The sequence below is a fragment of the Anabrus simplex genome, chromosome 4 (genome assembly GCF_040414725.1).
Source record: "Anabrus simplex isolate iqAnaSimp1 chromosome 4, ASM4041472v1, whole genome shotgun sequence".
NCBI lineage: Eukaryota > Metazoa > Arthropoda > Insecta > Orthoptera > Tettigoniidae > Anabrus > Anabrus simplex.
Window position 1 is genome coordinate 375385698 of NC_090268.1, and position 26932 is coordinate 375412629.

At 39.4% G+C, this 26932-nt stretch overlaps 1 protein-coding gene across 9 annotated transcripts in view; it reads right to left on the minus strand.

The window, feature by feature from the left end:
* Window positions 1-26932, minus strand: part of LOC136872018 (uncharacterized) — an 811539-nt gene that overhangs the window by 77421 nt on the left and 707186 nt on the right. For 8 of the 9 annotated variants that reach the window (XM_068227292.1, XM_068227293.1, XM_068227289.1 and 5 more), the window contains 5 exons: window positions 25290-25373; window positions 20857-20960; window positions 14253-14351; window positions 4733-4820; window positions 3519-3637 (listed from right to left, as the gene is read on the minus strand). In XM_068227292.1, the coding sequence (XP_068083393.1) occupies window positions 3519-3637; window positions 4733-4820; window positions 14253-14351; window positions 20857-20960; window positions 25290-25373 (494 nt within the window). The remainder of the gene's footprint in view (window positions 1-3518; window positions 3638-4732; window positions 4821-14252; window positions 14352-20856; window positions 20961-25289; window positions 25374-26932) is intronic. The other variant, XM_068227294.1, reaches the window with a different exon arrangement.

Below are 26932 nucleotides of genomic sequence, written 5' to 3' on the forward strand. Positions count from 1 at the left end.
ATTTCATAAAATTAAGAGCCTGTTCACAAAAATAACAACTTCAAAAATACCACACAAATTGAAGGTCTTAGCGGTCTCCTGTAAGAGGCACTGTTTAGTAGTATCCTGTTAGTTAGTTCACGAGTGTGTCTAGTATGTGTTGCGATTGTCAGGATGTTTGAATATTACGGGCAGCATATCGACTTTCAATTCTGTTTCTAACTAGAGAAAACATTTACAGAAATGTATTAAACAATGAACACTGTTCATGATGAATTGCTGACACCGAAGAAACGTTTTCTTCACAATTTGCTTTATGTCGCACCAACACAGATAGGTCTTATGGAGATGGTGGGACAGGAAAAGGCTAGGAGTGGGAAGGAAGGTGTTGTGGCCTTAGGTAAGGTACAGCCACAGCATTTGCCTAAAAATAGAAAACCGTGAAAAAACATCTTCAGGTCTGCCGGCAGTGGGGTTCGAACCCACTATCTCCTGAACACAAGCTCTCGGCTGCGTGACCCTAAATGCATGCCCAACTCACTCAGTGACCAAAGAAAGAGCAGCAGGTCAAGTCTAATGGGGAAGTATTGTTGGCTGTCTCCTGACATCAGTGGTGGTGTAAATCATGAATTTTTACCCCACAGTCAAATAGTGAACCATTGGTATTATCTTGAAGTCTTGGTATGTATGAGAGAAAATTTTGGGAGGTAAAGAGCAGATTTACAGGGAAACAACTTCTAGAGCCTCTATCATGACAACGTGCCAGCTTACGCAGCCCCTGAAGACTTCTTGCTTTTCCCCTAAGTGAAATTCACCATGGCTCTATTTAAGGTATAGCCCCAGCATTTGCCTGGTGTGAAATTGGGAAACCATGGAAGACCATCTTCATCTTCATGACTGCCGACAGTGGGGCTCGAACCCACTATCTCCCAGATGCATGTTCACAGCTGCGTGCCCCTAACTGCATGACTAACTCATCCGATACAAAGCTAACAAGTCTCAAGTAAGGCTCCTAAAGAGTTATTTTTCGAAGTATTTACTTCCATAAACTCAGAGTGACACAAGAGAAAGGTTTTGCATAAATTATCTTGGTTTTATCATGAGAAAATTGTACCTAACCAAAGCAGTAAAAGTAATGTTCTTTCAACTGGAAGGTTTATTTCCCTGCCTGGGAGTGGAAAAATTTAGAAATAAGATTTCCACTTCTGGAGAGGTATATAGCTGTAGGTTCGCTCAGTCTACACCAAAAATAAGTACCAGGTTAATTCCTGGGGACAAAGGTAGAAGTAACCACTATCTCACTTAGTGCCGAGATTACGAGCGAAGCAAACCTTTACCTTCCACTACTCCAAGGCTCTTCGTGACCTGTACAGATTTGAGATAAAGAACTGTCCTCTCCTGAGATGTTTCTTTACAACATTACATATGGTCATACCATCTAAGGTGGTTTTCACACATTTTATCCACAACTGTGGAGCAATATTGCTTGATTATTCAGATTATAGCAAACTAAATATATAATAATTTTAAAACGTGTATAGAGAGGATCAAATTACAAAATGCATTTCAGCGCAATGTGCAAAATTTAGGAAGGTATGAACATTTTAAATTATTTTAAAAAAATTATCATCACGAACAGTTTCCACTTTGGCCAGGTCTGTTGAGCAAACACCCTTTTATTATTATACAGTATTCTGCCTAGTGGCAAGTCCGTGTCTTTGTACGGAGAATATATGACACCAATGTTCCCCGTTTTCAGCCTCTTCCTTCAGTCTGCTTTATCTCCTCCCATCTTTCATGTCATCCAGATGTTGGATTCTTCTTCTTCCCCTTCCTCCGGTTCCTTTGATCTTCCCTTCGATGATGTCGTGTATGAGCCCGTATGTGTCCAATCCAGTTGGCCTTCCTCTGAAGAATTTTATTCAGAATAGTTTCCTTCTCTCCTACTCTTCTCAGTACATCGTCGTTTGTCACCTGATATGTGCACCTGATCTTCTCTATTCTCCTCCAACACCACATTTCAAAACTTTCTAGGTACTGTATTTTTTCTCTCACTTTCTCATGGTCCACATCTCTGTCCATACAGTGCACTGCTCCAGATGTAGCACTTCACCAGTTTCTTCCTTCATTCCAAGCTCAACTTGCTGGTCAATAGAGTCCTCTTCTTGTTGAATGCAACTTTGGCCATGGAGATTCTTGCTCGAATTTCATTTGTGCAGTGGGCATCCTTTGTTAGCAAGCTTCCCAAGTACTTAAACTGCTTCACATTCTCCAGTTCTCGATTGTCAACATTTTTTTTTCAAAGGTTTCTCCTGTTTTGATATCCTCATCACTTTTGATTTTGCAATGTTGATTTCCATGCCATATTTCCTTCCAGTTTCCAACAACTGGTTCATAATGTGGCATACCCTTTTATAATATATTATACCTTTCCCCATTCTCTCTTACTCTACTTTTCTTTCTTTCTTTCTTTCTTTCTTTGCTAAACACTTCTTCACTCTTTTCAGCAGTCTGTGTCTCGGTATTCCTTCATATCTCTTTGCTTCAATTTTTGAATTGAATATCCATGTTGGTATTCAATCATTCAACTACTGTACCTTTTTTTTTTTTTTTTTTTTTTTGCTAATCGTTTAATGTTACACTAACACATTGAGGGGTTTTGGTGATGCAAGAATGGGAAAGGCCTAGGATTGGGAAGGTAGTAGCCATGGCCTTAATTAAGGTATAGCCCCAGCATTTGCCTGGTGTCAAAATGGGAAATCACTAACATTTTAAAGGCCTGTCTGCACCTAACAGTTTGTCATAGGTCTTGCATGATCATGTCAGATCGTTCATACAAAACATTATGTGTGGACAGCAAATATGATGTTTGGCTTGAATTGAATGAGATTCAAAGAGTGTGCAAAAGACTGATGGGCAAGAGACAAACTGCTGCACATAGATGCACATCCATCTTGTCTGTCGAATCAGGCTCAGAATTGTATGAGCTATGTGTGCTACCAGAGAGATATTTCCTCTTGTGCATTGCTTTCATTTACCTATGAATTCGCCTATTTACACTGCAGTTTCCCTTTCCTGTGGCAGGTAAAACAAAGATTATAGCAAGAGGGAGAAAACGAACCAGGCATAGGTGCAAGTGTGAAGATGCAGACCGTGCAGCAACCAAAGATACTGGTACGGTACTGAAAAAAACCTCCTTTTGCACTGTTTATGCTAAAGAATTTTTGTACCAGTAAATAGAGAAATGGGCAATCCACCTAGTCAATGTTATGTATTAAAATTTATTTACATTTCACACTTTACAATATATAGTAAATGTTTTGAGAAATATGTTAATTCTCTTCTTCAGCTGTACAGGTTAAGAATTCAACCATTTTTACCAAAAGTTGCCACCAGAAGATGCATAAAATAAGATATGAAAAAGCACATAGAATTGTTTAAGCAGCGAGATACTTCAACACATTTTGTGTATACAGCATCAAAACTTTTTATAATACAGAACAGTACACTTAGAGAGTGAATCTGGAAATTATACTTACTGTGAGAGACATGGGATCTATATCAGAATTTGTCAAGCTACTGTCAAATGTCAAACTGCCATTTTTGAGTTTCTCATCTTCACAACTCTCATGACTCTTAACTCCTATCTCAATTCGACCTGCAAGAAAAAGAAGCCTTTAAAATTCAGGATGATCACACAAAAATATAATTACTAGTACAACCAGGCAGAGATATACCACAGGAGACAATGCACTTTATGCTTTCACATAACATTTATTCTCACTATTTTGTACTGTTGTGTTTGGAATAGAATTCACATCAAATGCTAAGTTATGAACATCATAATTGGCTGGGATTCTTCTGTGGCTGTACTGGTGAGAATCAAGCAGCAATGTTACTTGGTCAGCAGGCTCCTATCTCTGAGAGCTACCACTGAACCAATACAGAGGCAGATTAGGAGGTATATGAGAAAAAATTTAATACATGCATATACTGGAGCATTCTGCACCAAGTCAGTTATGATGTTTGTTTTATTTTTATTGTTGGACACACTCTTTGAATGAAAATCAGTACCGTGAGCATGTCTGTATTTTTTTTTCCCAATCTGCTTTACATAGCACAAGACACATAAGTCTTATGGCGATGATGGGACACAAAAGGCCTAGGAGTGGGAAGGAAGTGACCATGGCTTTATTTAAGGAACAGCATAGTGTGAAAATGGAAAACCACAGAAAACCATTTTCAGGGCTGTCGACAGTGGGGTTCAATCCCACTATCTCCCGAATGCAACTACGTAACCAAAACTGCACAGCCAATTGCTCGGTATATGTCTGCGATTATAAACTGAGTCTTGGAAAAGGGTAACACTTTATAGCAGTATTTTCTTGGAACAAACAAGAACATTCCTAATGATAAATTTTATTCATAGTGGCAAAAAAAAATTATTGCTGCATTCCTCTATTTCAATTATTCTACTTCGATTTTCAAGCCCGTTGATGATACTGGATTTTATATGCATGCTACTATGGACAGTAATTATTACCACCAAGACTGTTCTAGCGATAGTTCTGCTTCAGCATACGCGAGGTGGTTATCCGGAGTTAAATTCCACTGAATTTTTGATCTATGATGAAGGCATAATTTCTTTAACACCAATCAAGTATTTCTTCTTAGCAAACTTTTCCAGGCACATATTAGAGATTAATTTCAAACAAACCATAATTTAAATATAGCTGAAAAAGGCATTACTTACTGATAAAAGTTGGTTGTTGCTCCATGCTGCTGGCCAGAATGTTCTTGTTTCCATCCAGAGCACCAGACTTCTGATACTGCTGTATCACCTGTAGAAGGAAGCCAACAGCTTAGCATTAACTCGTGAAGCCATACAAGCTTTAGTGCATGGGTAAGACTTCATGAAACTACATTCTATCAATTACTAGTTATGAGCAGATCATAACACTATCCTGATACATATCACAATTTCAACATACACAAATACATTGACTTCTGTTTTAACAGAACTTCTATAAAACAGAAACAAATTCTTCCGGAAAGACTTTGGTAGGCCCAAAACTTTGTTCTAAAATCTCAATAAATTGATATCAATCATCATATATCCAGCACAGAAATGGAAAGAAATACTAGCTATTAATGATTTTTTTAAAATGGCCTGATTGCTGCTCTCAGTGAACCTTGTACTTGAGAGTTTTCAATAAATATCTCTGTCCTTTTCTTAAAGCATTCGAAGCATTTAGATAGGCTTGATATGGGAAATAAATTTCTATTGGAAACAACATCCTAACAATGCAAATACATCTTCTCTTTTGTTACCTCTTCTCATGAGTTATTTCAGAATAATTTCCAATTTCCTATTTCACAGAATGGTAAATAACATTTTCCTTTCAAAATCACAAAACTTATTATATCTTTACAAGAGGTAGAGATGTCATGAATCCAAACAGAAATACCCTTACAGATGAAAGTCAAAGAAAATATATGCCATTTATCCTTGAAGGAGGAGCATAAAACTTTAAAATCAACCCAAGGAATGAAAAAGATTGGCAGTGTTAAAATGTCCTATCCACTGCCATTAATTTCCATATTCTCCACACTTCCTCATTATCTTCTGATTCTTTTCTGCTATCTTTCCTCTACTAGCACCAAAGTAATCTGTTAGTACTTCATTATCTTTACATTTAGCTGCCTCTGTGGATCAGTGGTAGTGTCGGCCTCCGGATCCCAAGATAGCGGGTTCAAACCTGGCAGAGGTAGTCAGATTTTTGAAGGGCGGGAAAAGTCCATTCGATGTACGATGTCAGCATGTAAAAGATCTCAGGTGACACATTTGGTGTTTATCCGACAAAATTAATTAAATCTTGGCCATAGATGCCCAAGAGAGTTTTGGTTTACTCTGTCTGTCATCTAATAGGCAGAGAGTAAAACAGAATGTCAAAATTGATGAGCAGACAGCCAGATGGTGTCAAATTGAAATGTCTGCACATGATGGTAGCTGAGGCCATATTATTATTATTATTATTATTATTATTATTATTATTATTATTATTATTATTATTATTATCATCATTATTATTATTATTATCATCATTATTATTATTATTATCATCATCATATGTAGAGTTGACTGTTGTAACTACACAGATCACTTACAAGGGTAAGTGTTTGGGTTGGAAGAGATTGATTACCGTACAATGAAGGTAGGAACATCAATGAAGACATCAAACTTAATGGTAACAGTCATTTTGCTGTAAAATAATATTTATGTAATTAAAAAACTTAATTTGTTGCTATAGTTTCAAGTGGAATGTGGTTTTATCAAAGACATCGATTACAATGAAACTCTATAGCAGCCATTCCCAAACTGTGGTCCGCGGACCCCTGAGGGCCGCGTCAATAATCCAAGGGGTCCGCAATAATAATGCAAGTTGTAAGTACTTCAAGAACAAACTGTTATTGTACACACAATTCGTAGACCATTATTCTAAATTTAGTAACTATGTCTTTACTGTTGTTTAACTCTCGTACAGTATATGCAACTCTTAACTGGGCGATCAATATTACAAGTTAGCAGCGGAAAAAGAAGAAACACTACAAGGCAGTATAAGTGATGAAATGAAATGTCGTATGGCTTTTAGTGCCGGGATATCCCAGGACGGGTTCGGCTCGTCAGGTGCAGGTCTTTCTATTTGACGCCCGTAGGCGACCTGTGCGTCGTGATGAGGATGAAATGTTGATGAAGACAACACATACGCCCAGCCCCCGTGCCATTGGAATTAACGAATTAAGGTTAAAATCCCGACCCGGCAGGGAATCGAACCCGGGACCCTCTGAACCGAAGGCCAGTATGCTGACCGTTCAGCCAATGAGTCGGACGAGTGTAAGCAATGTAATTGTGAGACACTTGAAATTGCTAGTATCCACACTCGGACCATATTTGCCGCCACTGGTTGAGAAAATCTCGTGGATCAGAAACCTCTTCTTTGAAAGTGAACATGACCTGCTCTCCCTTGAGGAAGACCAACTAACTGAAGTATCTTGGCAGAGAGAAAGTAAAAAATAAACTTAAGTATGATATGGATGAAGAAACAAATGGAGTAGCATGTTTAGCTCCACGTGGAAGTTCCATGAATGCATCACAACTCCACGTTTTTGATCGACCTTTGGGTCCATGACATCCCCTATACCCTACAATTTCTGAAAAGGAAATACTGCATTTAATCACTTTCATGACAACGTATCTGTGTGAGTACCTTTTCTGCTTTCAAACAAATGAAAACAAAGTACAGAAACAGAGCTAATATAGAGTGTGATCTTGGGTTCGAGTGACTACGCTTGTAAAACACTTGTCCCACTGATCCAACAACTGCAACAAGTGAATTTTTTCAAGTAAGTTTGCATATCCAGACTACTGTAATTATTAGCCAAGTGCCACACTGTTTCATAATTTCTGTGGATGTGCTGTATAAAGTATCTTTATGTAAATGAAGTTAAACTTTCTTTGAAAGTAAATATTAGTCCTAAATTATAATAAATAATAAAAATGTTATTTGCTTTATGTCCCACGAACTACTACAGTTTTTGGAGACGCTGAGGTGCTGGAATTTAGTCCCACAGGAGTTCTTTTACGTGCCAGTAAATCTACGGACACGAGATCGACGTATTTAAGCACCTTCAAATACCACCGAACTGAGCCAGGATCAAACCTGCCAAGTTGGGTTCAGACGGCCAGCGCCTCAACCGTCTGAGCCACTCAGCCTGGCTCAGTCCTAAATTACATGAATAAAATCAAATTTGGTATCATTACAAAATTATGTTTTTCGTTCTGTGGCTAGAGGGTCCTTGGACATGCTTGTGATATGCTCAGTGGTCCTCAGAGGTTTGGGATACCCTGCTCTATAGGATTATCAGAACACTGGAGTGTGACTGCCACCATTACATAGACTGTAAATAGGATTACAAAATGACTAATCCTGAACAGTGCCCGTACACTCACAACAGACTTCCTTCACTGTCCCTTGTTAACCTCTCTCATGCTGCTAGAGAGACATACATGTTCACTCACAGCAGCTGAACACAAGATACTCGACTCCTTGGCAACACACAGAACAGAATGAACACTAATTTCATGGACAGAACTGCACTCATTGCACCGATGCCTCAACTAAAACTGAATCAAATTGGGTTGACAAACACAGACCGACTCCTCAACTCAAAGTGAACTATTTGAGCTCATCTGGTCTATCTTAAATAGGGAGGCCAGCCCCTTCCAGATACTTCCTGAGAGTATAATATTACTTATGTAACTGAAACAGTAATTTGTTGCTGTAGTTTCAAGTTATCCAGTGGGTTAATAGGGTGGTCTATGGATTGATGACTCAACTTCAACAACGACAAAGTGGTGACAGAGAGCGCTGGCCTTGTGCACGTGGCTTATTCCCGACTGGTTGTTGCATGGCAAGCAGGTGAGGCCCTAACTCAGCGATGTCGCTCATGGCTGGAGCAAGGTTAAATTGCTCTTTCCAAGGCATTACAATAAAATGGCAGACACCATTACAATAGACTGTACGAGGGGCATACTATATCGTTTTACACTTTAATTTTTGTACGTCTGGGTATGGTTCACATTTCGCTTTTGAAAGTGGTGATGTATAACTAGTGTCTTGTTCCACCATTTGGTAGCAGCACATGCACAGGGGCTAACGAAATGCACTCACCATAGCCATTTCATAACAACACTGTCAGCGTAGGAGCAGACAACATGGAAAGCAACCGTCAGAGACAGTGCTATACAACTTGGTTCCTATGTAAAGAAGGCATGATCACTGCAGAAATTCATTGGCACTTGGTAGCAGTCTGTGGAGAACATGCGCAGTCACGGAAAACGGTTTACAACTGGGTGGAAGGTTGGAAAACAGGGCGCACATCGGTGGACAAGGGAATCAGTTCTGGAAGGAATGTAACAGTGTCAACACCAGCCAACACTGCCCGGGTCGAACAGGCCATCCAAGGAAACAAATACCTCACATTTGCGGAAATGGAGGCAGCCACGGGAATTAGCCAAAACAACCTGCAGCAGATCGTGCACGGCCACTTACAGTTGGGGAAGGCGTCATCCACGTGATTGCATAGACTCTTGTCTGCAGACGAAAAGCAGAGGTGTGTGGACGTGTGCAGAGAACTTCTGCAATGCTATGATCAAGATCCAGCCAACTTGGCTAGGCTTGTGACTGGTGATGAGACATGGCTCCATTACCATGAGCCACAAACAAAACAATCGATGCAATGGAAGCATAGGGGCAGTCCACCGCCAAAGAAAAGTCGAACAGTGCTTATCAGCTGGTCAGGAACATGAAGAAACCTCTGTGTGGTCAGTTTTGTGGATTTCGCAGAACTGGACACAGCTGTCAAGGCATGGGTATGCAGCACTCCAAAAGAATGGTTTCGGGAAGGTCTGGAGAGACTGACACATTGATGGCAAAAGTGCATACAGTTAAAAGGAGATTATGTTGAGAAGGTAGACGTAACAACTGATGTGTAATGTACTTCATTTGGGTAGGAAGAAACAAAATTCAAAACAATATAGTATGCCCTTCATATGTTCATATACAGAAGACCAACATTTAACACTACACTGTACGGAAGTATTTTGATATATTCATATATCATATGTGTTAGTAAAATAGGTTTTGAGAGAATGAAATTCTGCTTGTGTAGTCAAAACCTCACTTTTAGCATAAAATTAACCAACTACGGTTAAAGCTCCGACCTGGCTGGAAATCGAACCTGGGACCCCTTGGACCAAAGAGCAGCATGCTAACCATTTAGCCATGGAGCCGGACCATTTAAAATAGAACTACCGGTATATTTTTACAGTATGTATGCAAAGTCATTTTACACCTCCATCAGCTAACTGATTGATGCTGCCCAGCTAATTTTCGGCAGTTTAACTATAACACTACCATTGATTTTATGGTGAAGTGATTTATTACCATTCAATTTAGGACTTTGTTGTTGTACCTGCAAAATCCACTATGTAAAATATTTCAGCATACTTTGGCCAGTAACGTTCTGCCTTCTAAGGTTCAATATTGTTAACGTTATAACAACAGATTCTCATTCTTAAGAAATGTGCTGTGTGTTAGTCTCCGAGAACATTGTCACACAGAGGTTTTCGCAAGTGCAATAATGATATTTTAATTTCGTGTGGTTATTTCTAGCCAAGTGCAGCCCTTGTAAGGCAGACCCTGCGATGAGGGTGGGTGGCATCTGCCACGTGTAGATAACTGTGTGTTATTGTGGTGGAGGATAGTGTTATGTGTGGTGTGTGAGTTGCAGCGATGTTGGGGACAGCACAAACACCCAGCCCCGGGCCATTGGAATTAACCAATAAAGGTTAAAATCCCCAGCCCGGCCGGGAATCGAACCCAGGACCCTCTGAACCGAAGGCCAGTACGCTGACCATTCAGCCAACAAGTTGGACGATAATGATATTTAATCAATCATTCCCCCATATTTCATTGATAGCTGCCTGATCCAACCCAAACAGTTCTCTTGTTAGTACTGACATTTGTCCATGTTATCCCGATTTGCAATTTAACATTGCAAAAATACCAGAATTATCCCAGTCCTAATTTAGGACATCCTGATGAATGATGCCATTCATCGCTGTACTCTTCCATTTTTTTACTACAGATAGAGAAGTCTTAAAACACCCCAATTCTTGCACTCTTTTTCACTTTAAATGAATATATACCTCTTCCGCATAACCTGCTCTTACACCTGAGGGGTTGCAGCAGTCATTTAATAGATTCAAGTATGCATTGATGGTTTTGGCCTCACCATCACTGAAAAAAAAAAAAAAACCACCAAGATTCTTGCCCAACCTGCCCCAGGGACTAGCCTTATGGAGTTCAATGTCTCTATCTCTGATGTGACTCTAGAACAGGTAGAACACTTTTCATACCTTGGGAGCATCTTGTCTAAATGATGCTTCTAGGGTGTGGAAAACAGACACTGTGCTGCCCACTTTGCATTTAGTTGGTTATCCAATTCGGTAGCGGCGACTAAGGGGGGCGAAGAGGGGCAGTTGTCCCCCCACTTTGTAGAGAAAACATTACATTTTTATTCCATTTTAGCCAGCTGAATCTAGGAATTATTAAAAAAACAATTTGTATAAATTATTAACAAAATTATTATCAAAAATGTCGTTCGTCGCGGCTAACCGATTTGTATAGCGCCACAGCATGTAGTGGAGACTTCGCAAATGCTATGAGGAAGGGTAACAGGGATATTTTTTTTTCCAAGGTCATGGACACTGAAGTATGATTCACCTGCTTGCCGTGTGCATTCGTCAGTCGTGCAGTCTCTTCAATATTGTCTGTTAGTTTCTTAGAGTTTAGTCAAATATTAAATGATTTTTAAATTTTATAATCATGCCGTACTTCTTGTAATACGTTTGTAATATTGTTTCTTTGGTGAAAGTATAGTATTGAATCAAAATCTCAAAAAAAATACTATTGCCGCACTTAAGTTAGTAAACTGTCAACTGTTACCTTTCTGTCGAAATTCGCTCAAAGAGCATCAAAAACTTACCATTTTGTAGCTTTTTTGTTCAGTTTTGATGTGTATATAACCCCGCACCACCTGCTATATCCCTCAACCCAGCTACTTTCTGGTGTCTGCATATTTTTTTTGCTCCACCCCCCCCCCCCTCCCTTCTAATCCCCAATTGCCACTGCTGATCCAACTGAGTCTTCAGGAATCAGGAATAAAGACCAAAGAGTCCATACCAAACACACAGTATATAAAGCAGTCATCTCAATGTTGCTATATGGATGTGAAACCTGGACCCAGTACTACCGTAACATCACAAAACTTGAGCATTTCTTCAACAGAAACCTTGCTCCATTTTAAATATGAAATGGTAGAACCATTTTTCCAATCCCACAGTTCTTGAGAAAATGTACATGAAACAATATCACAGAAGCCTCGACAATTGCTCATTGGCTTCAATGGACTGGGCATGTCTGCTATATGAACACCACCAAGCTTCCTTGCCAATTCTTGTATGGTGAACTTTCCTCCTACACATGACCCCATGGTGCTCCTTTGAAGCATTATAAAGACCAGCTTAAATGAACCATGAAGGTCACAAATATCAACCCTCAAACGTGGGACGCACTTGCCAAGGATTGTTCACTTGGGCACTGAACCACCCCTACTCCTGTTGAACTATCTGAGCAAGAGCATCGCAGGCATGAAGAGTATAAATAACAGATACGCATACTCCATCAGATGCAGACTTGTCCTCCCCCATCCATCAAGTGCAATCTGTGTGGACATGTTTCATGCAAGGACTCGCTTGTTCAGTCATCAGAAATACAAGTACAAACAGTAATGAGTGGAAATGGATCATAAGTAGGAAACATGAAGTGAGTAACAGCCAATGACAACCTCTTCTATCATTCCCCTAATTACCAGGAGGGACAAGTTTATTTTCCCATCAAGGAGTAAAGAAACTGAGAGAGGGGCTTGACTCTGGAGTTCACTCAGCATACGCCAGAAATGAGTACCAGGTTAATTCCTAGGGGCAAAGGAGGCTAGACGTAGAGCTGACAAACTTCCCTCCACACTTCTTATCAAATGTGGCTTCCGGCTGAGATAGCTAAATAAAATTCAGGAAACTCAATCATAAAAAATTACCAGTGTTTTGCCCCAGTGCAGCATGGGCTCATCAGTTGGATACTGCACCTTCCCAAGACACTGGCCGGCTAGCATGCCGGTAGCGATACCACTGCAAGCTATACATGTGATAAACAAAATGCAGTGCCGACGTACCAGGGGAGAATTGCATCTCCACTTGCTATATATGTCCTCCTGGGCTAGCATGACCAAAAATATGGCTTCCGATTGAGATAGCAAATTAGCTACTCTGGTAGAGATGCAATTCTCCCCTGGTACGTCGGCACTGCATTGTGCTTATCACATGCATAGCTTGCACTGGTGTCGCTACCGGCATGCTAGCCGGCCAGTGTCTTGGGAAGGTGAGGTATCCAATTAATAAGCGCATGCTGCACTGGAGCGAAACACTTGTAATTTTTGACGATTGAATGGAATGTATATGATTTTGTTGAAAATGGACTCCCAACGAATTTCCAGCAGTGTTTAAGGATGGCATTTGAAGTTCCAACAAATGTTTCCATATGGAAGTTTTTTGAATTCATAAGGATGATCAGTACTCTAATGAAGTGGTCATACTCAACTTATGGTGGAGCACACGAGAAATAAATTTTTAAAAAGGCAGTCTTAAGCAATTTATTAATATTTACATGTGTGGGAGACATACCGAGACCAATTCTCTGATCCAAATATCAGAGTAGCAAGTTAGAGAGTATAGAGGAAGTTCAAATAATTATAGCAGCAGTAGGTGAATGTGTTTCATTTAGTATTTGTTAGTTAAAGACTCAGTGTAATTGGAAAGAAAGTCGGACTTGCTTGAAATGAATATTTAAAAAACGTCTCAGCTTCAGTAATACTAGAGACCCATTGAATGGTTGAAATGAGAAGGCAATAATACAGTAAGTAAAGTGGATTTAAAACTCATGGTGGTCTTCCATACAAAAAAATAAAGAAAGACTTTTAAAAAAATCTGAAAATAAACTGAGATTTGAGCAAGTTTCATAACAGCAGCCAACCTTAACTATTCATGAAGCTTATATTATGTAGGCCTACTATTTTTTCTTTGCTAGGGGCTTTACGTCACACCAACACAGATAGGTCTTATGGCGACGATGGGATAGGAAAGACCTAGGAGTTGGAAGGAAGCGGCCGTGGCCTTAATTAAGGTACAGCCCCAGCATTTGCCTGGTGTGAAAATGGGAAACCATGGAAAATCATTTTCAGGGCTGCCGATAGTGGGATTCGAACCTACTATCTCCCGGATGCAAGCTCACAGCCGCGCGCCTCTACACGCACGGCCAACTCGCCCGGTGGCCTACTATTTGCTCACTCTTAAAATTTATTAGTACGTTTCATTATTGGAGGGGTTTGAAAATATTATTTCAGTAAACTGGTAGTGAATAAAGATAAATATTTAGCTTCAACAGTTCCTCCATCATGCTGTCTGATTCCTGTATAAATCGGCATTCAGTTAGAAATAATGATGCTTTGTGAACGCGACCAATACAACAAGAAATAGAGGAATATACCTCACTAAGGAATGTACAGTACACAATAGGCAAGTTGTTATAACTTACTTTATTCAGGATGGCAGTAGCAAGTATATCCTCATATGTTTTTGAAGTCATGTCCTCCGATGAAGTTTCGTTCTCTGGATCCACATTTTGATTTAGACCCTAAAATAAGTACCGTATGCTATTAATAACACTGTTCTGTGGGTCTAGAAAATATACTATACAGCAAAAAAGCATAAACTTTAAAGAGGATATAAACTTGTATTTTATATCAAAATTGATGGGGATTGTTTGAAGTGGTATTATGTTGAGAGTTCATTTCAAAACACGCATGTTAGAAAGCTCAACACAGGAAGGTATGGAATTATTTTTTAAACATGTGTTTATTAACCCTCAAGCACACGCGCCAAATCTTAGAACGCAGACACACGCGTTGGGGTGCTTTCCACCCCACATATCATTGCATTGTAAAACATGAATTACTGTATTAATTGGAGATTTTAAGATAGATTATGTAAGAATGATTCTTTCTGCGGGGATCCAGCCAGAAAGATATAAGAGCGGGGAGAGCACAGGAAAGTTATTTGTACATTTCACTAGGAAATAAAATGAGCTGGGGTGGATTCCACCCCAAACGCGTGTGTTTGAGGGTTAAAGATAAATAATTACCTGAATTTTTTCCATGTATGCTATGCTTTTTTGTGGATTAGCTGAATCTCCTTTATCCTGTAAGGATGCTCATATGGCATTACTGAAGTGAATATGAAATGTATGTATCAGTTATTTCTAATATGCTCTTCAGGTCTCCCCTCTCAGTACCTTTCTAGTCTACTCTTCCAAATGTTACGACCTTCAATCAGCCATATAGCTTTGTTAGTTCCATTCACAGTGTGAAGAAACATCGACTGGGTAAATTCCACCCATGCATGCGCTCATATGCTTCAGAATCCCATTGTTTTTTTGCTAACTACTTAGTTTTTCGGACAAACAGTGCAGTAATTATTATTAGACAAGTGTTCTTTTAGTATGTAAGAGCCTCCGTGGCTCAGGTGGCAGCACGTCAGCCTCTGGCCGCTGAGTTCCGTAGTTCAAATCCTGGTCACTCCATGTGAGATTTGTGCTGGACTAAGCGGAGGCAGGACAGGTTTTTCTCCGGGTACTCCAGATTTCCCTGTCATCATTCATTCCAGCAACACTCTCCAATATCATTTCATTTCATCTGTCATTCATTAATCACTGCCCCAGAGGAGAGCGACAGGCTTCAGCAGCCAGCTCAATTCCTATCCTCACCGCTAGATTGGAGCTTCATTCATTCCATTCCTGACCCGGTCTAATGACTGAAAACAGGCTGTGGATTTTCATTTTCATGCGCATCTTTTGGCAGTTTACACAAAATTTTAATGAATTTCAGGAATTGAAGATATATCTCTCCATGACGCAGAACGAAATTACAAACGTGTTAGATGTTCCCAAGGAAGACTGCGACATTGACGCTAGTGATGAGTCAGAAATTGACAGTATCGAAGAAAGTGATCACAATTCAGAAAGTGAACAAGAGAGTGGTGACTGTGAAAGTGTAGGTATTGTGGTTATCAGTCCCCCTAGCATCCACTAAGCATTGCGATGCAGCCATTGATGAAGAGTCTGGCACCAAAGAGAAGCCAGAAATGATGACTGTACAATGGTACTAAAGGGATTGTAGAACACGGGTTGATGAAATATGCGGCACTTACACCATCTCTTGAACATCATCTCGATGGCCAATAACAATAGTTTTTGGCATCTGACCATCATTGTTATCAATGTTCAAGTCATCTATAAAGCAAACAATTTCAACACTGAATCTACATTCCATCGACATTTCTTGCAAATGGCTGAGTGGCCTAGGAAGTGGTCCTGAGAATCAGAGTACCAGTTGTTACGAAATGGGAGCGGGCAACTCGGACATATTCTGAGTCATCGTCCTCCTTGTGCTCAGGTGGCTAGGACTATACAATCCACTGGCGGTCCCTAACCCGTTAGAGGAGAGATCTTCACTTGGACTATGTGTAAGTATGGTAGCATCCTCCTTCAGGAATTTACTGAGCTAAAAACATTTTAAGCAAGCCTCAGACCTATGGGAGTAATGGAGTCCCACTCCCATTTGAAAGGTGAGGGACTCCTTAGGAACAACTTGGTGAATGAAATGGAATTTGATGGGGAGCTGTCAGTATTAATGAGACTTACGGAAGAAAGGAAGTAGAACTGGCTGAGTCAGCTAAGAGGATACCTCTGAATTTGCTAGGAGTAAGTGATATTCAGGTACGGGGAGATAACAAGGAAGAGGTAGGAGATTATAAAGTGTACTTGACAGGTGAAAAAAGGGAAGGGCAGAGTTTGGTGTAGGACTTTACATCAGGAATACTACTGCACACAACATAGTTTCTGTTAGGCACGTAAATGAGCAAATGATGTGGGAAGATTTGGCAGTTCGAGGATTAGGACGGGAATTGTCTCAGCATATTCACCCTGTGAGGGTGCAGATGAGGATGAAGTTGACAAGTATTATGAACCATTGAGTGACATCGTAGTGAGGGTCAACAGCAAGGATAGGATAGTGCTAATAGGCATTTCAATGCGAGAGTTGGAATTAGAACTGAAGGATATGAAAGGGTGATTGGTAAATGTGGGGAAGATATGAAAGCTAATAGGAATGGGTAGCATTTGCTGGACTTCTGTGCTAGTATGGGTTTAGCAGTTATGAATACATTCTACAGGCTATTCACCGCTACACATGGGAGGGTAGGGGTACCAGATCCATAATAGACTATATCTTAACAGACTTGGAATTCAAGAAATAGGTTAGGAATCTACGGGTTTTCTGGGGATTTTTTAATGATACAGACCACTATCTGATCTGTAGTGAACTAAGTATCTCTAGGCCTAGGACAGAGAAAGTGAAATCTGTCTGCAAACGTATAAGGGTAGAAAATCTCCAGGACGAGGGCATTAGATAGAAGTACATGGATATGATTAGTGAGAAGTTCCAAACAGTGTACAGTAAGCAGGTTCAGGATATATAAAGAATTGGTTTCGTACAGAGATGCTGTAGTACAAACAGCAAGGGAATGCCTAGGAACAACTGTGTGTAAAGATGAGGAAAAAGCTAACATCTTGGTGGAAAGATTAAGTGAGAGCAGCTTGTAAATATATGAAGAAGACTTATCAGAAATGGCTCCAAACAAGGGCTGAGACAGACAGAGATTTGTACGTAGATGAAAGAAACAGAGCAAAACAAATGGTTGTTGAATCCAAAAAGAAGTCATGGGAAGATTTTTGGTAATAACCTGGAAAGGCTAGGTCAAGCAGCACGGAAACCTTTCTGGACAGTAATGAAGAATCTTAGGAAGGGAGGGAAAAAGGAAATGAACAGTGTTTTGGGTAATTCAAGTGAACTCTTAATAGATCCCAGGGAATTGCTGGATAGGTAGAGGGAATATTTTGAAAATCTTCTCAACATAAAAGGAAATGTTCCTGGTGGTGTCACGAACAACCGAGCTTATTGGGAGGAGGAGAATGATGTTGGTGAAACTACGCTTGATGAAGTGTAAAAGGTGGTAAATAAACTCTATTGTCATAAGGCAGCAGGAATAGATTAAATAAGATCTGCATTGGTGAAGTATAGTGGGATGGCAGGGATGAAATGGCTTCATAGAGTAATGGAGTGTTGGTAAGGTACCTTCAGAGTGGACAACAGCAGTAATAGCACCTATCTATAAGAAAGGGAACAGGAGGGATTGCAACAACTATCAAGGTATCTCATTGATTAGTATAGCAGGCAAAGTATTCACTGGCATCTTGGAAGGGAGGTTGCAATCAGTGGTTGAGAGGAAGTTGGATGAAAACCAGTGTGGATTCAGACCACAGAGGGGCTGTTAGGATCAGAATTTTACTATGCACCAGGTAATTGAAAAATGCTGCGAGAGGAATAGACGATGGTTAGACTCAGTTTCTAATGATTTAAAGATAAGAGGATAGAACTAAATGAGGCTGCAGCACTAGTTGCAAATAGAGGGTTGTGGCAACGTTTAGTAAATTCACAGAGATTTGCAGACTGAACGCTGAAAGGCATAATGGTCTGTAATGATGATGTATGTATGTATGTATGTATGTATGTATGTATGTTACTCCAATTGATTTAGTACATGATGAATTTATCATCATTTACATGGTTTCCAAACATTATGATTTAAAATTAAGGAGGATTTTTGCTTATGGGTAATATTCACCCATCATTCGTCCTGGTGTTATGACAGAGAGCATGTGCCCTGCCGAGTTAGATACAGTAAATACCTGAAATTAAAATTAGTGGTTGGAAGGGCGAAAAAAATAAAATTAATACAATATCTTTGGTGAGTGATTAATTTAAACAATCTAAATCTTAAAACTTGTTAAATACAATTCAATGAAATTCTGGCCTCGCAGTGTAGGGGGCAACCTGTCCGCCTGTTACCTGGCGGCCTCGAGTTAAAAATCCTGACCCATCAGGGAATCTAAATTGTAAAGATTAATGTCCCTGGCCTGGGGACTGGGTGTTTGTGACGTCCTTAATCTTCCTTTCCTCGCACATAACATTCCACACTACCGCCATTCTAATTACATGCAGGTTCATACAATATGGTGTCAGTTGGGACAAAAGATCCATATGGGTCAAAACCCCAAACAAATAGCATTAAAAAAGTCAAAATGTTTTATTTATATAACAACCAGAAAAGTCACATCATTGCACCATTGGGGAACTTCATACCTGCATCTATATGATCCCTTCAAATCCCCCTGTGTATCATAGCATAGCTCCAATCCCACTTGCCGACACCTACTGGTACTGTCCAACAGCTGCAGATCGCTTCATTCGCTGGCCAGAGTTTTGGGCAATGGGGTATATCACTGAGGAAGATGTCACCGAAGCTTTCACAGCATGCTGAACTACTCAGTTCAGAGCACCAGTTTGCATCACAACTGATCAAGGACAATAGTTTGAGTCTTAACTATTCCAGCACCTCGGAACCCTGATCAGTACTATACATTCTTGGACTACAATCTAACATCCATACTCCAACTGGAAGTTGGAAAGGCTCCATCATCAACTCAAGGTCACATGTCCTGACTTCAGGCTTTAACAATTGTCCTACTTGGCATTTGCAGTGCCTCTTCAGCAGAATTGACCAATGGTGAATCACTCAGTCTCCCAGGAGAATTATTGTGTGACACTACAACCTGTCTTCCAGATCACAATCATTAATCGATTTACTAATTTCTGAGCATCGTGACCCCATCTGGTTTTGTCTTTGTTTGTCACATCTCAATTGTAGCTTTGCCATCACAGAAGGTCCTTGGCTTACTTTAGGGCACATTGGAAAAATAAGCCAGTGATAGTCGTAACTTCTTCCATTTATTTGGCTGCAATCCTTCCCCATGTCCTACTTCCCTTAACCTTCCCTTCCTTCCCTTCCATGATCAACTTCTCTAGATTTTCATCAAGTCATCTCACAATTTGTTACCATACCAATTTGAGAAGAAAGGCATTTTAAAAACTTCAGCTTCTGAAGTATGAACACATTGGTTCTTCTTGTGGTCCAAGGCACATGTAGCGTTCTATGCCAGCACCACATTTTAAAGGCGATGATGAGTTTTCTGTCACAAGCCTTAGTGGCCCAGGTCTTGCAGCCATATGAGAAATCAGAGGTTGCAAGGGTTTCCCCTGTTCAGCCAGATATTAGTTCATTTCTTTAGAGTAACTCGTTCTAGCAAAATCCTTCTCCTTATCTCTTTCTTGGAACTTCCCACATCAGTGATTGTTGACTGAAGGTATACAGCCTTCTAACTTCATAACTGGACTCAACAACAAATGAATTAACTACGGCCTGTACTTCCATCACAACATGTCCAACTCTATATTTTTGTGTTTAAGGATCTTACAATATACACCCACATACCTGCATGATAAGATATGCGGTGCTTTCCAACCACCATACATGGCCCGCACAAGGTCCTAGAATGCAGCAATAAGTCCATTACTCTTCAACTGAAAGAAAAACCTGTTTGTGTCAGCATTAACTGAATGAAGCCTGATGAAAACACACTTGCACCTCCTGGACTAGGCATGAATCGCAATTCACATGATACTAAAATGAGAATTGAGACTGCCTCGCCCATCATTGACACAATGCCCACAACCCATTCCGGCCTACGCATGAGGTTTCCAGACCATCCCCCGGCCCTATGTCCTAGACGTACCTACTCCGTCGGCGGCTGGTGTGGCAGAACCACTGGCTCTTCTGTTACAATGCAGCATGTACAAGACAACCTCCACAACGACAAATTAATGAACTATGGACATTATGTGGAATTCAATGAACCTCGGTGTATACATGAATTGTATATTTCTTCTTTGGTTTTGGAATTGTTAATGAACCAGTGATGCAATAAAGCTCACATGATAAATTTTACTTGTTTATTGTATAAACCCCACAATTCTATATAAATGTTCTCCTTGTTGAAACAAGACCTCAAAATTATGTTCATCTTCAAGTTCTGATTCATTATTCTCAGGATCCTTAAGTTTAAAAACAAGTCAGAAGTTTGAAAATCATTCCAATATATCTCTGTGTATAAAAATATGACTAACCTGCAATGTAGGTAACGTCATGGCTTCATGAATAATGTTCTGGACCAACTGCTTCAAGGCTGAGTGGGCAGAAGATGGAGACTCCTGCTCGGGCATTGGTTTGTCTGGGACAAGGTACATGATACATTATTCATATTTTCATTACCATTCTGGATCATTTTCTTCTGTATTTCATAATGTAAAGTTATACTTCAAGTTAATTTGTTAATTAGCAAAGCTGTAAAATATTATGGTAGTGTGAAGTAAAGGATGCCATTCACATCATAATGAAAATGGAAGACTGACCCTCATTACTAGAATTTTGATCAATAGAAACTCAGCTTAACCTGAGCTCTTTCTTAAATGGTATGCAGTTCATATTCCTAGAAATGAAGAGGACAAATTAATTTACCATGCAGGCTCCTTAATTTTCAACAGATAATAAAACATTATCATTTTATATGACTAAATTACCTATAGCATTCAAAAGGTTGTCTTCATCATTTTATTTTGGCATACCGTATGTAAGAGTAGGAAAGGAGAAGAAATACTTTCTACAGAGAAGCACATGAGAGGAGAACAGCTAAATAAAATAATGTAAGAAATCTAAAAAGTCACTGGAACATTATTAAATGCTTTTTTAAATCTGCTTTAATGGCACTGACACACATAGGTCTTATGGGAGGGATAAGATAGAAAAGGGGTAGGAGTGAGAAGGAAGCAGCTGTGGTGCCAGTATTTACCAGGTGTGAAAATGGGACACCACAGAAAACCATCTTTAGGCTGCCGACAGTAGGGTTCGAACCCACTATCTCCCAAATGCAAGCTCACAGCTGCGCGACCCTAACCGCATGGACAGCTCACTCTGTTAGATGCTATTCTATCAGCTGTCAATTACAGTATACATATCCCCCACCACTGCACTAGAGAGAGAGAGAGAGAGAGAGAGAGAGACACACACGCACACTCCTTTCTGCGACAGGTGAAATGGTGAAATCAGATTAGTGAAACAAAATATGTGTTCACAGCCTTTGTAATCAAATATAATAGGATGATAGAGATGTATTCTATTGCTGGGCTGAGTGGCTTAGATGGTTGATGCGCTGGCCTTCCGACCAACTTGGCAGGTTCGATCCTGGCTCAGTCTGGTGGTATTTGAAGGTACTTAAATACTTCAGCCTTGTGTCCGTAGATTTCCTAGTATGTAAAGCCAATTACAATTATCATCATCATCTTTATTATCATGTCCGACTCGTTGGCTGAATGGTCAGCGTACTGGCCTTCGGTTCAGAGGGTCCCGGGTTAGATTCCCGGCCAGGTCGGGGATTTTAACCTTCATTGGTTAATTCCAATGGCCCGCGGGCTGGGTGTTTGTGCCGTCTCTAACATCCCTGCAACTCACACACCACACATAACACTATCCTCCACCACAATAACACGCAGTTACCTACGCATGGCAGATGCTGCCCACCCTCATCGGAGGGTCTGCCATACAAGGGCTGCACCCGGCTAGAAATAGCCGCATGAAATTATCATCATCATTATTCTTCTTCTTGCGTTCCGGCCTTCTAAGGACCACGTTACAATTTCAATTCTTCCTGTTCTTTCCAGTATTCTTTCATTGTTTCACTGTGCTTCTTTTTCCTGTCTTCAGTCCACTTTGTGCCTGTTTTCTTTTCCTTCCTACCTTGGAATCCTTCCATTTGTAAGACTTTCTTCCTAAAAAATCTTTCTTTCCAATAATTCTTCTTCTCATATGTTGTTCCTTTCCAGGTCTTTCTTGACTTCTTGAATCCTGGTGGTGGTTGATTTCTTTTCCCAAAGGTACTAGAAGATTCCTTAAGTTAGTCTATTGTCATCCATTCTATAAATGTGTCCAAGAAACAGCAATCTCCTTTTTCTTATTGTTTCTGATATGTTTGCTATGTTCTGGTAAATTTCATTGTTACTTCTTAATTTCCAAAACTCTGCAATTCTTAGAGGACCTAATATTTTTCTTATAATTCTTCTTTCTAATACTTCTAATGTATCAAGCTTGTAGTTCAGTGCTAGATATTATTATTATTATTATTATTATTATTATTATTATTATTATTATTATTATTATTATTATTATTATTATTATTATTATTATTATTATTATTATTATTATTATTATTATTATTATTATTATTATTATTATTATTATTATTATTATTATTATTATTATTATTATTATTATTATTATTATTATTATTATTATTATTATTATTATTATTATTATTATTATTATTATTATTATTATTATTATTATTATTATTATTATTATTATTATTATTATTATTATTATTATTATTATTATTATTATTATTATTATTATTATTATTATTATTATTATTATTATTATTATTATTATTATTATTATTATTATTATTATTATTATTATTATTATTATTATTATTATTATTATTATTATTATTATTATTATTATTATTATTATTATTATTATTATTATTATTATTATTATTATTAGGAAGTGGTAAAGACAGCAGAATGAACTCAAATGGGTACTCATCACTTGAGAAAGCTGACACTTCTTGTGACCCTAAATGTTAAAAATGCTTTCAACTAAGCAAGATGGAGTGATATTTTGGAAGCTCTACAAGAAATGTTCAAGCTACCAGAATATCTCATGTACATACTGCAAGACTATTTGAAAGATTGTACATTGTTATACAACATGAAAGATGGTCAGAAAAGAAAATGGTTCACAGCTGGTGCAGCGCAAAGTTCAATTCTTGGACCAAACCTCTCGAATATCATGTATGATGGTTTGTTACGGCTGGAGATGACAGAAGATGTGAAACTTGTGGGTTATGCTAATGATGATGATGATGTGGCTGCCCTGATAGAGCTAGCTCAATTTAAACTGAATCAGGTGATGAGATGAGTTAGAGAATGGATGATAAATCACAGGTTAGAATTCGCAGACCATAAAATGGAAATTGTCCTCCTGATGAGGAAAAGAATTAATACTGTTGTATTGATGCAGATTGGGCAGATAGTCATCGAAACAACTAGGAGCACAAAATATCTTGGTGTAACGCTTGATACTAAGCTTACATTTTGGGAAGATATCCAACAGGTAACAGATAAGGCAGTGAAAACCATGACTGCACTGAGTAGACTCGTGCGAAATATCAAGGGGCCAAAATCTAGTAAAAGTCAGCTTCTCATGTTGACTGTCAAATCAATACTTCTATACGGTTTGGAAATTTGGGCTGAGTCATTAAAAATTGCGAAGTATCGGTCAAGAATTGCGGCTGTACAACGGAGAGCAGCTTTATGAATTCCATGCGCATATCATACAGTATCAGAACCTGCGATTCTAGTAGTAGCAGCAGTAGCTCCTATTGACTTGTTGGCTTTCGAAAGACAAGAAATTTGGCTCGCACAAGGAGAGAAGGAAGAACACTGGCAAAGGCTATGCGTATGGGTTGGCCAAAATCATGGTGGAGTGAACTACTATCTCACACAGTTCTTGACAGGTCATGGATACTTCCAGAAATTTCTTCATAGACTAGGGCTAGCAACTAGTCCGGTGTGCACATACTGCGGTGATATCAACGATGCATACTTTCTTTGTGTGTGTTCATTGGCTGCCACAAAGAAGATGCTTAGAAGTTATGTGGAGAGAATTGACACCAGAAGGCACCGTGTCAGTAATGCTGCGAAGTCAAGAGTCTTTGGATCAGGTGGCAGTCTACGTAGAAAATACTCTGCGTCAAAAGAAGAAGGATCTGGATGATTACAACAAACAGTAAAGCAGAAGGAAGACTAAGCACAAGATGCATTAAGCACGAAATCCATCCTGAAGTAATGCGAGAGTGGTTTCCAGGGCGGAGATGAACGTTGTGGGAAAAGGGAGTGTGGTTTTTAGTGGGTAAGAATCTCCACACATTTGTTGAGTGCGGGCCCTCACAAGCGTCTTATGAGACATTTTCCACACTCCCTTGCAAAAAAAAATTATTATAATATGTATTCTATCGGAGGCTGCTTACATTTCTGAGACTAATGTTCTCAGTGGTTAGTGAGAAAATAAGTAATGACTTTGGCTTCTTGTAACTTCTAATAAAGTGTGTGACAATTATGTTGTCCAGGGCATTACAGGGTTAGGAGTGAAGATATGACAAATAAGGATGGGATCTTCTTTGCTGTGTGTTTTTCTGTTGAACAGACTGTGTGTACATAAAGACTCTTCCTATCTACTTGGCTGGTTTCAGAAATAAACACTTACATGGTAAAATATTCTCAGTCCCCTCTCTTTTTTATTATTTTTGTCTTCTCAGCCAGCTTTTAAGAAAACACTACTTGAGGATTAGAAACATTTTAACTATGATGAAAATGGCAGTTTCCCACAGAGCAGACTCTCAAGGTGCAAACAGTTCATATGCCATTAGTTAAGTGCCACTTACTAGCAATTGCCATCTGCAAGGTAAAGGAGAGTCGAGCAAGTGCCTCGCACAGAGGGGCATGGTGGCAGGTAAACATGCGCTCATCTGGAACAAGCACCCATCCTTCCCAGAGTTAGTAAGAAGAGCATTCCAATTAGGATCACAAATACATTCATACTTCAGTTCTTTCCTTTTTACCCTCAACTGGGACGTACACTCACCGGCATGAAAAATGCAACATTTACTAAATGCTGAAATTATGTGTAATTATCTATTTAACCAAAGTTCAGCACTTCATCCTATGCTTTTAGATGGGGGGAGGTAGTTGGCTTTATTTTATGAGCAAATAATGAAGTGTGGATTGTTTATTGCACTAGCCTTAACTTTTTTTCCTTGTGCAATCTGGAAAACACATCACTGGATGTGAGGCAACAATGTTTGCTGCTCTTCAAGCACTTCTTGTTGTAGTGTTGTATGCTTTTCAATCACAAGTGTTTGTAAGATGTTTCTGTCATTATCATAATCAAAGTTTGGCTGGGAGGATTTGGGAGAAAGGAGATGAGCTGCTTGACTAAGTGGTATGTTCCAAGCTGTCAGTGAAGAGATGCCGTGGAAGTATGTTAATAGACAAATGAGTATGAGCAGAGTTTTAAAAAGTAGGAAAGATCATTTCAATTGCTAATATAAAGTTTGAATTCAAAGGAACAAATTGGGGCAAATATTCATTTGTAGGAAGGGGAGTTAGGGATTTGAATAATTTACCAAGGGAGATGTTCAATAAATTTCCAAATTCTTTGCAATCATTTAAGAAAAGGCTAGGAAAACAACAGATGGGAAATGTGCCACCTGGGTGACTACCCTAGTGCAGACCAATGTTGACTGATCATATTTCTGGCATAAACATGCTTTTAAGTCTTGAAGATGCTTCAAAAGCTGTTGCTTTGGTGGAAGATGGTCGCAACATGCATTACGTTGTTGAAATGCTGAGAACTACACCGTCCATGATTTCCAGAACCGTAACGAGGTACAGGGAAACTGAAGGCTGTTCAAGAAGACTGGGACCAGGCGTGAGAAGAGCAACATCGGCAGATGTTCACTTCTCGCAACTTCAAGTTCTCTGCAACTGTCATGCCACTGTTGTTGAATCATGAAATAGACTACAATGTTTGAGGGTTCAGTGTTAGCAAGAGAACTGTCTAAAGAAGACTGGAAGAAGAGCCAATCTCCATTCCCAGAAGACCTGCTGAAGGCTCAGAACTCAACAAACAGCACTGCGCAGCTCGACTGCGTTGGTCAGTCCAACAATGACAGCAAGTGCTATTCACTGATGAGATGAGATTTCCTGATCGTAGAGAAAGGGTCTGGAGAAGACCTGGGGAAAGGTATTCCGCTTGCACATTTTCATCCAGGACTTCTTTTCAGGGTAGTTTTCTGATGGTGTGGGCAGGAATAAACATTTTGCTCCATTCGCTGGTGATGGTTTCTCACTAATGCAGGACAATATACACCCAAATTTTGTGAGATGTGTAGATCAGTTCTTGGATGAAGCAGAGATTCACGTTATTGTTTGGCCTGCTGAAAGCCCTGATTTGAATCCTATTGAGCAAATATAGGACCACTAGAGAGAGGGGTCCATCAGATCTATTCAGACACCCTCAGGACCT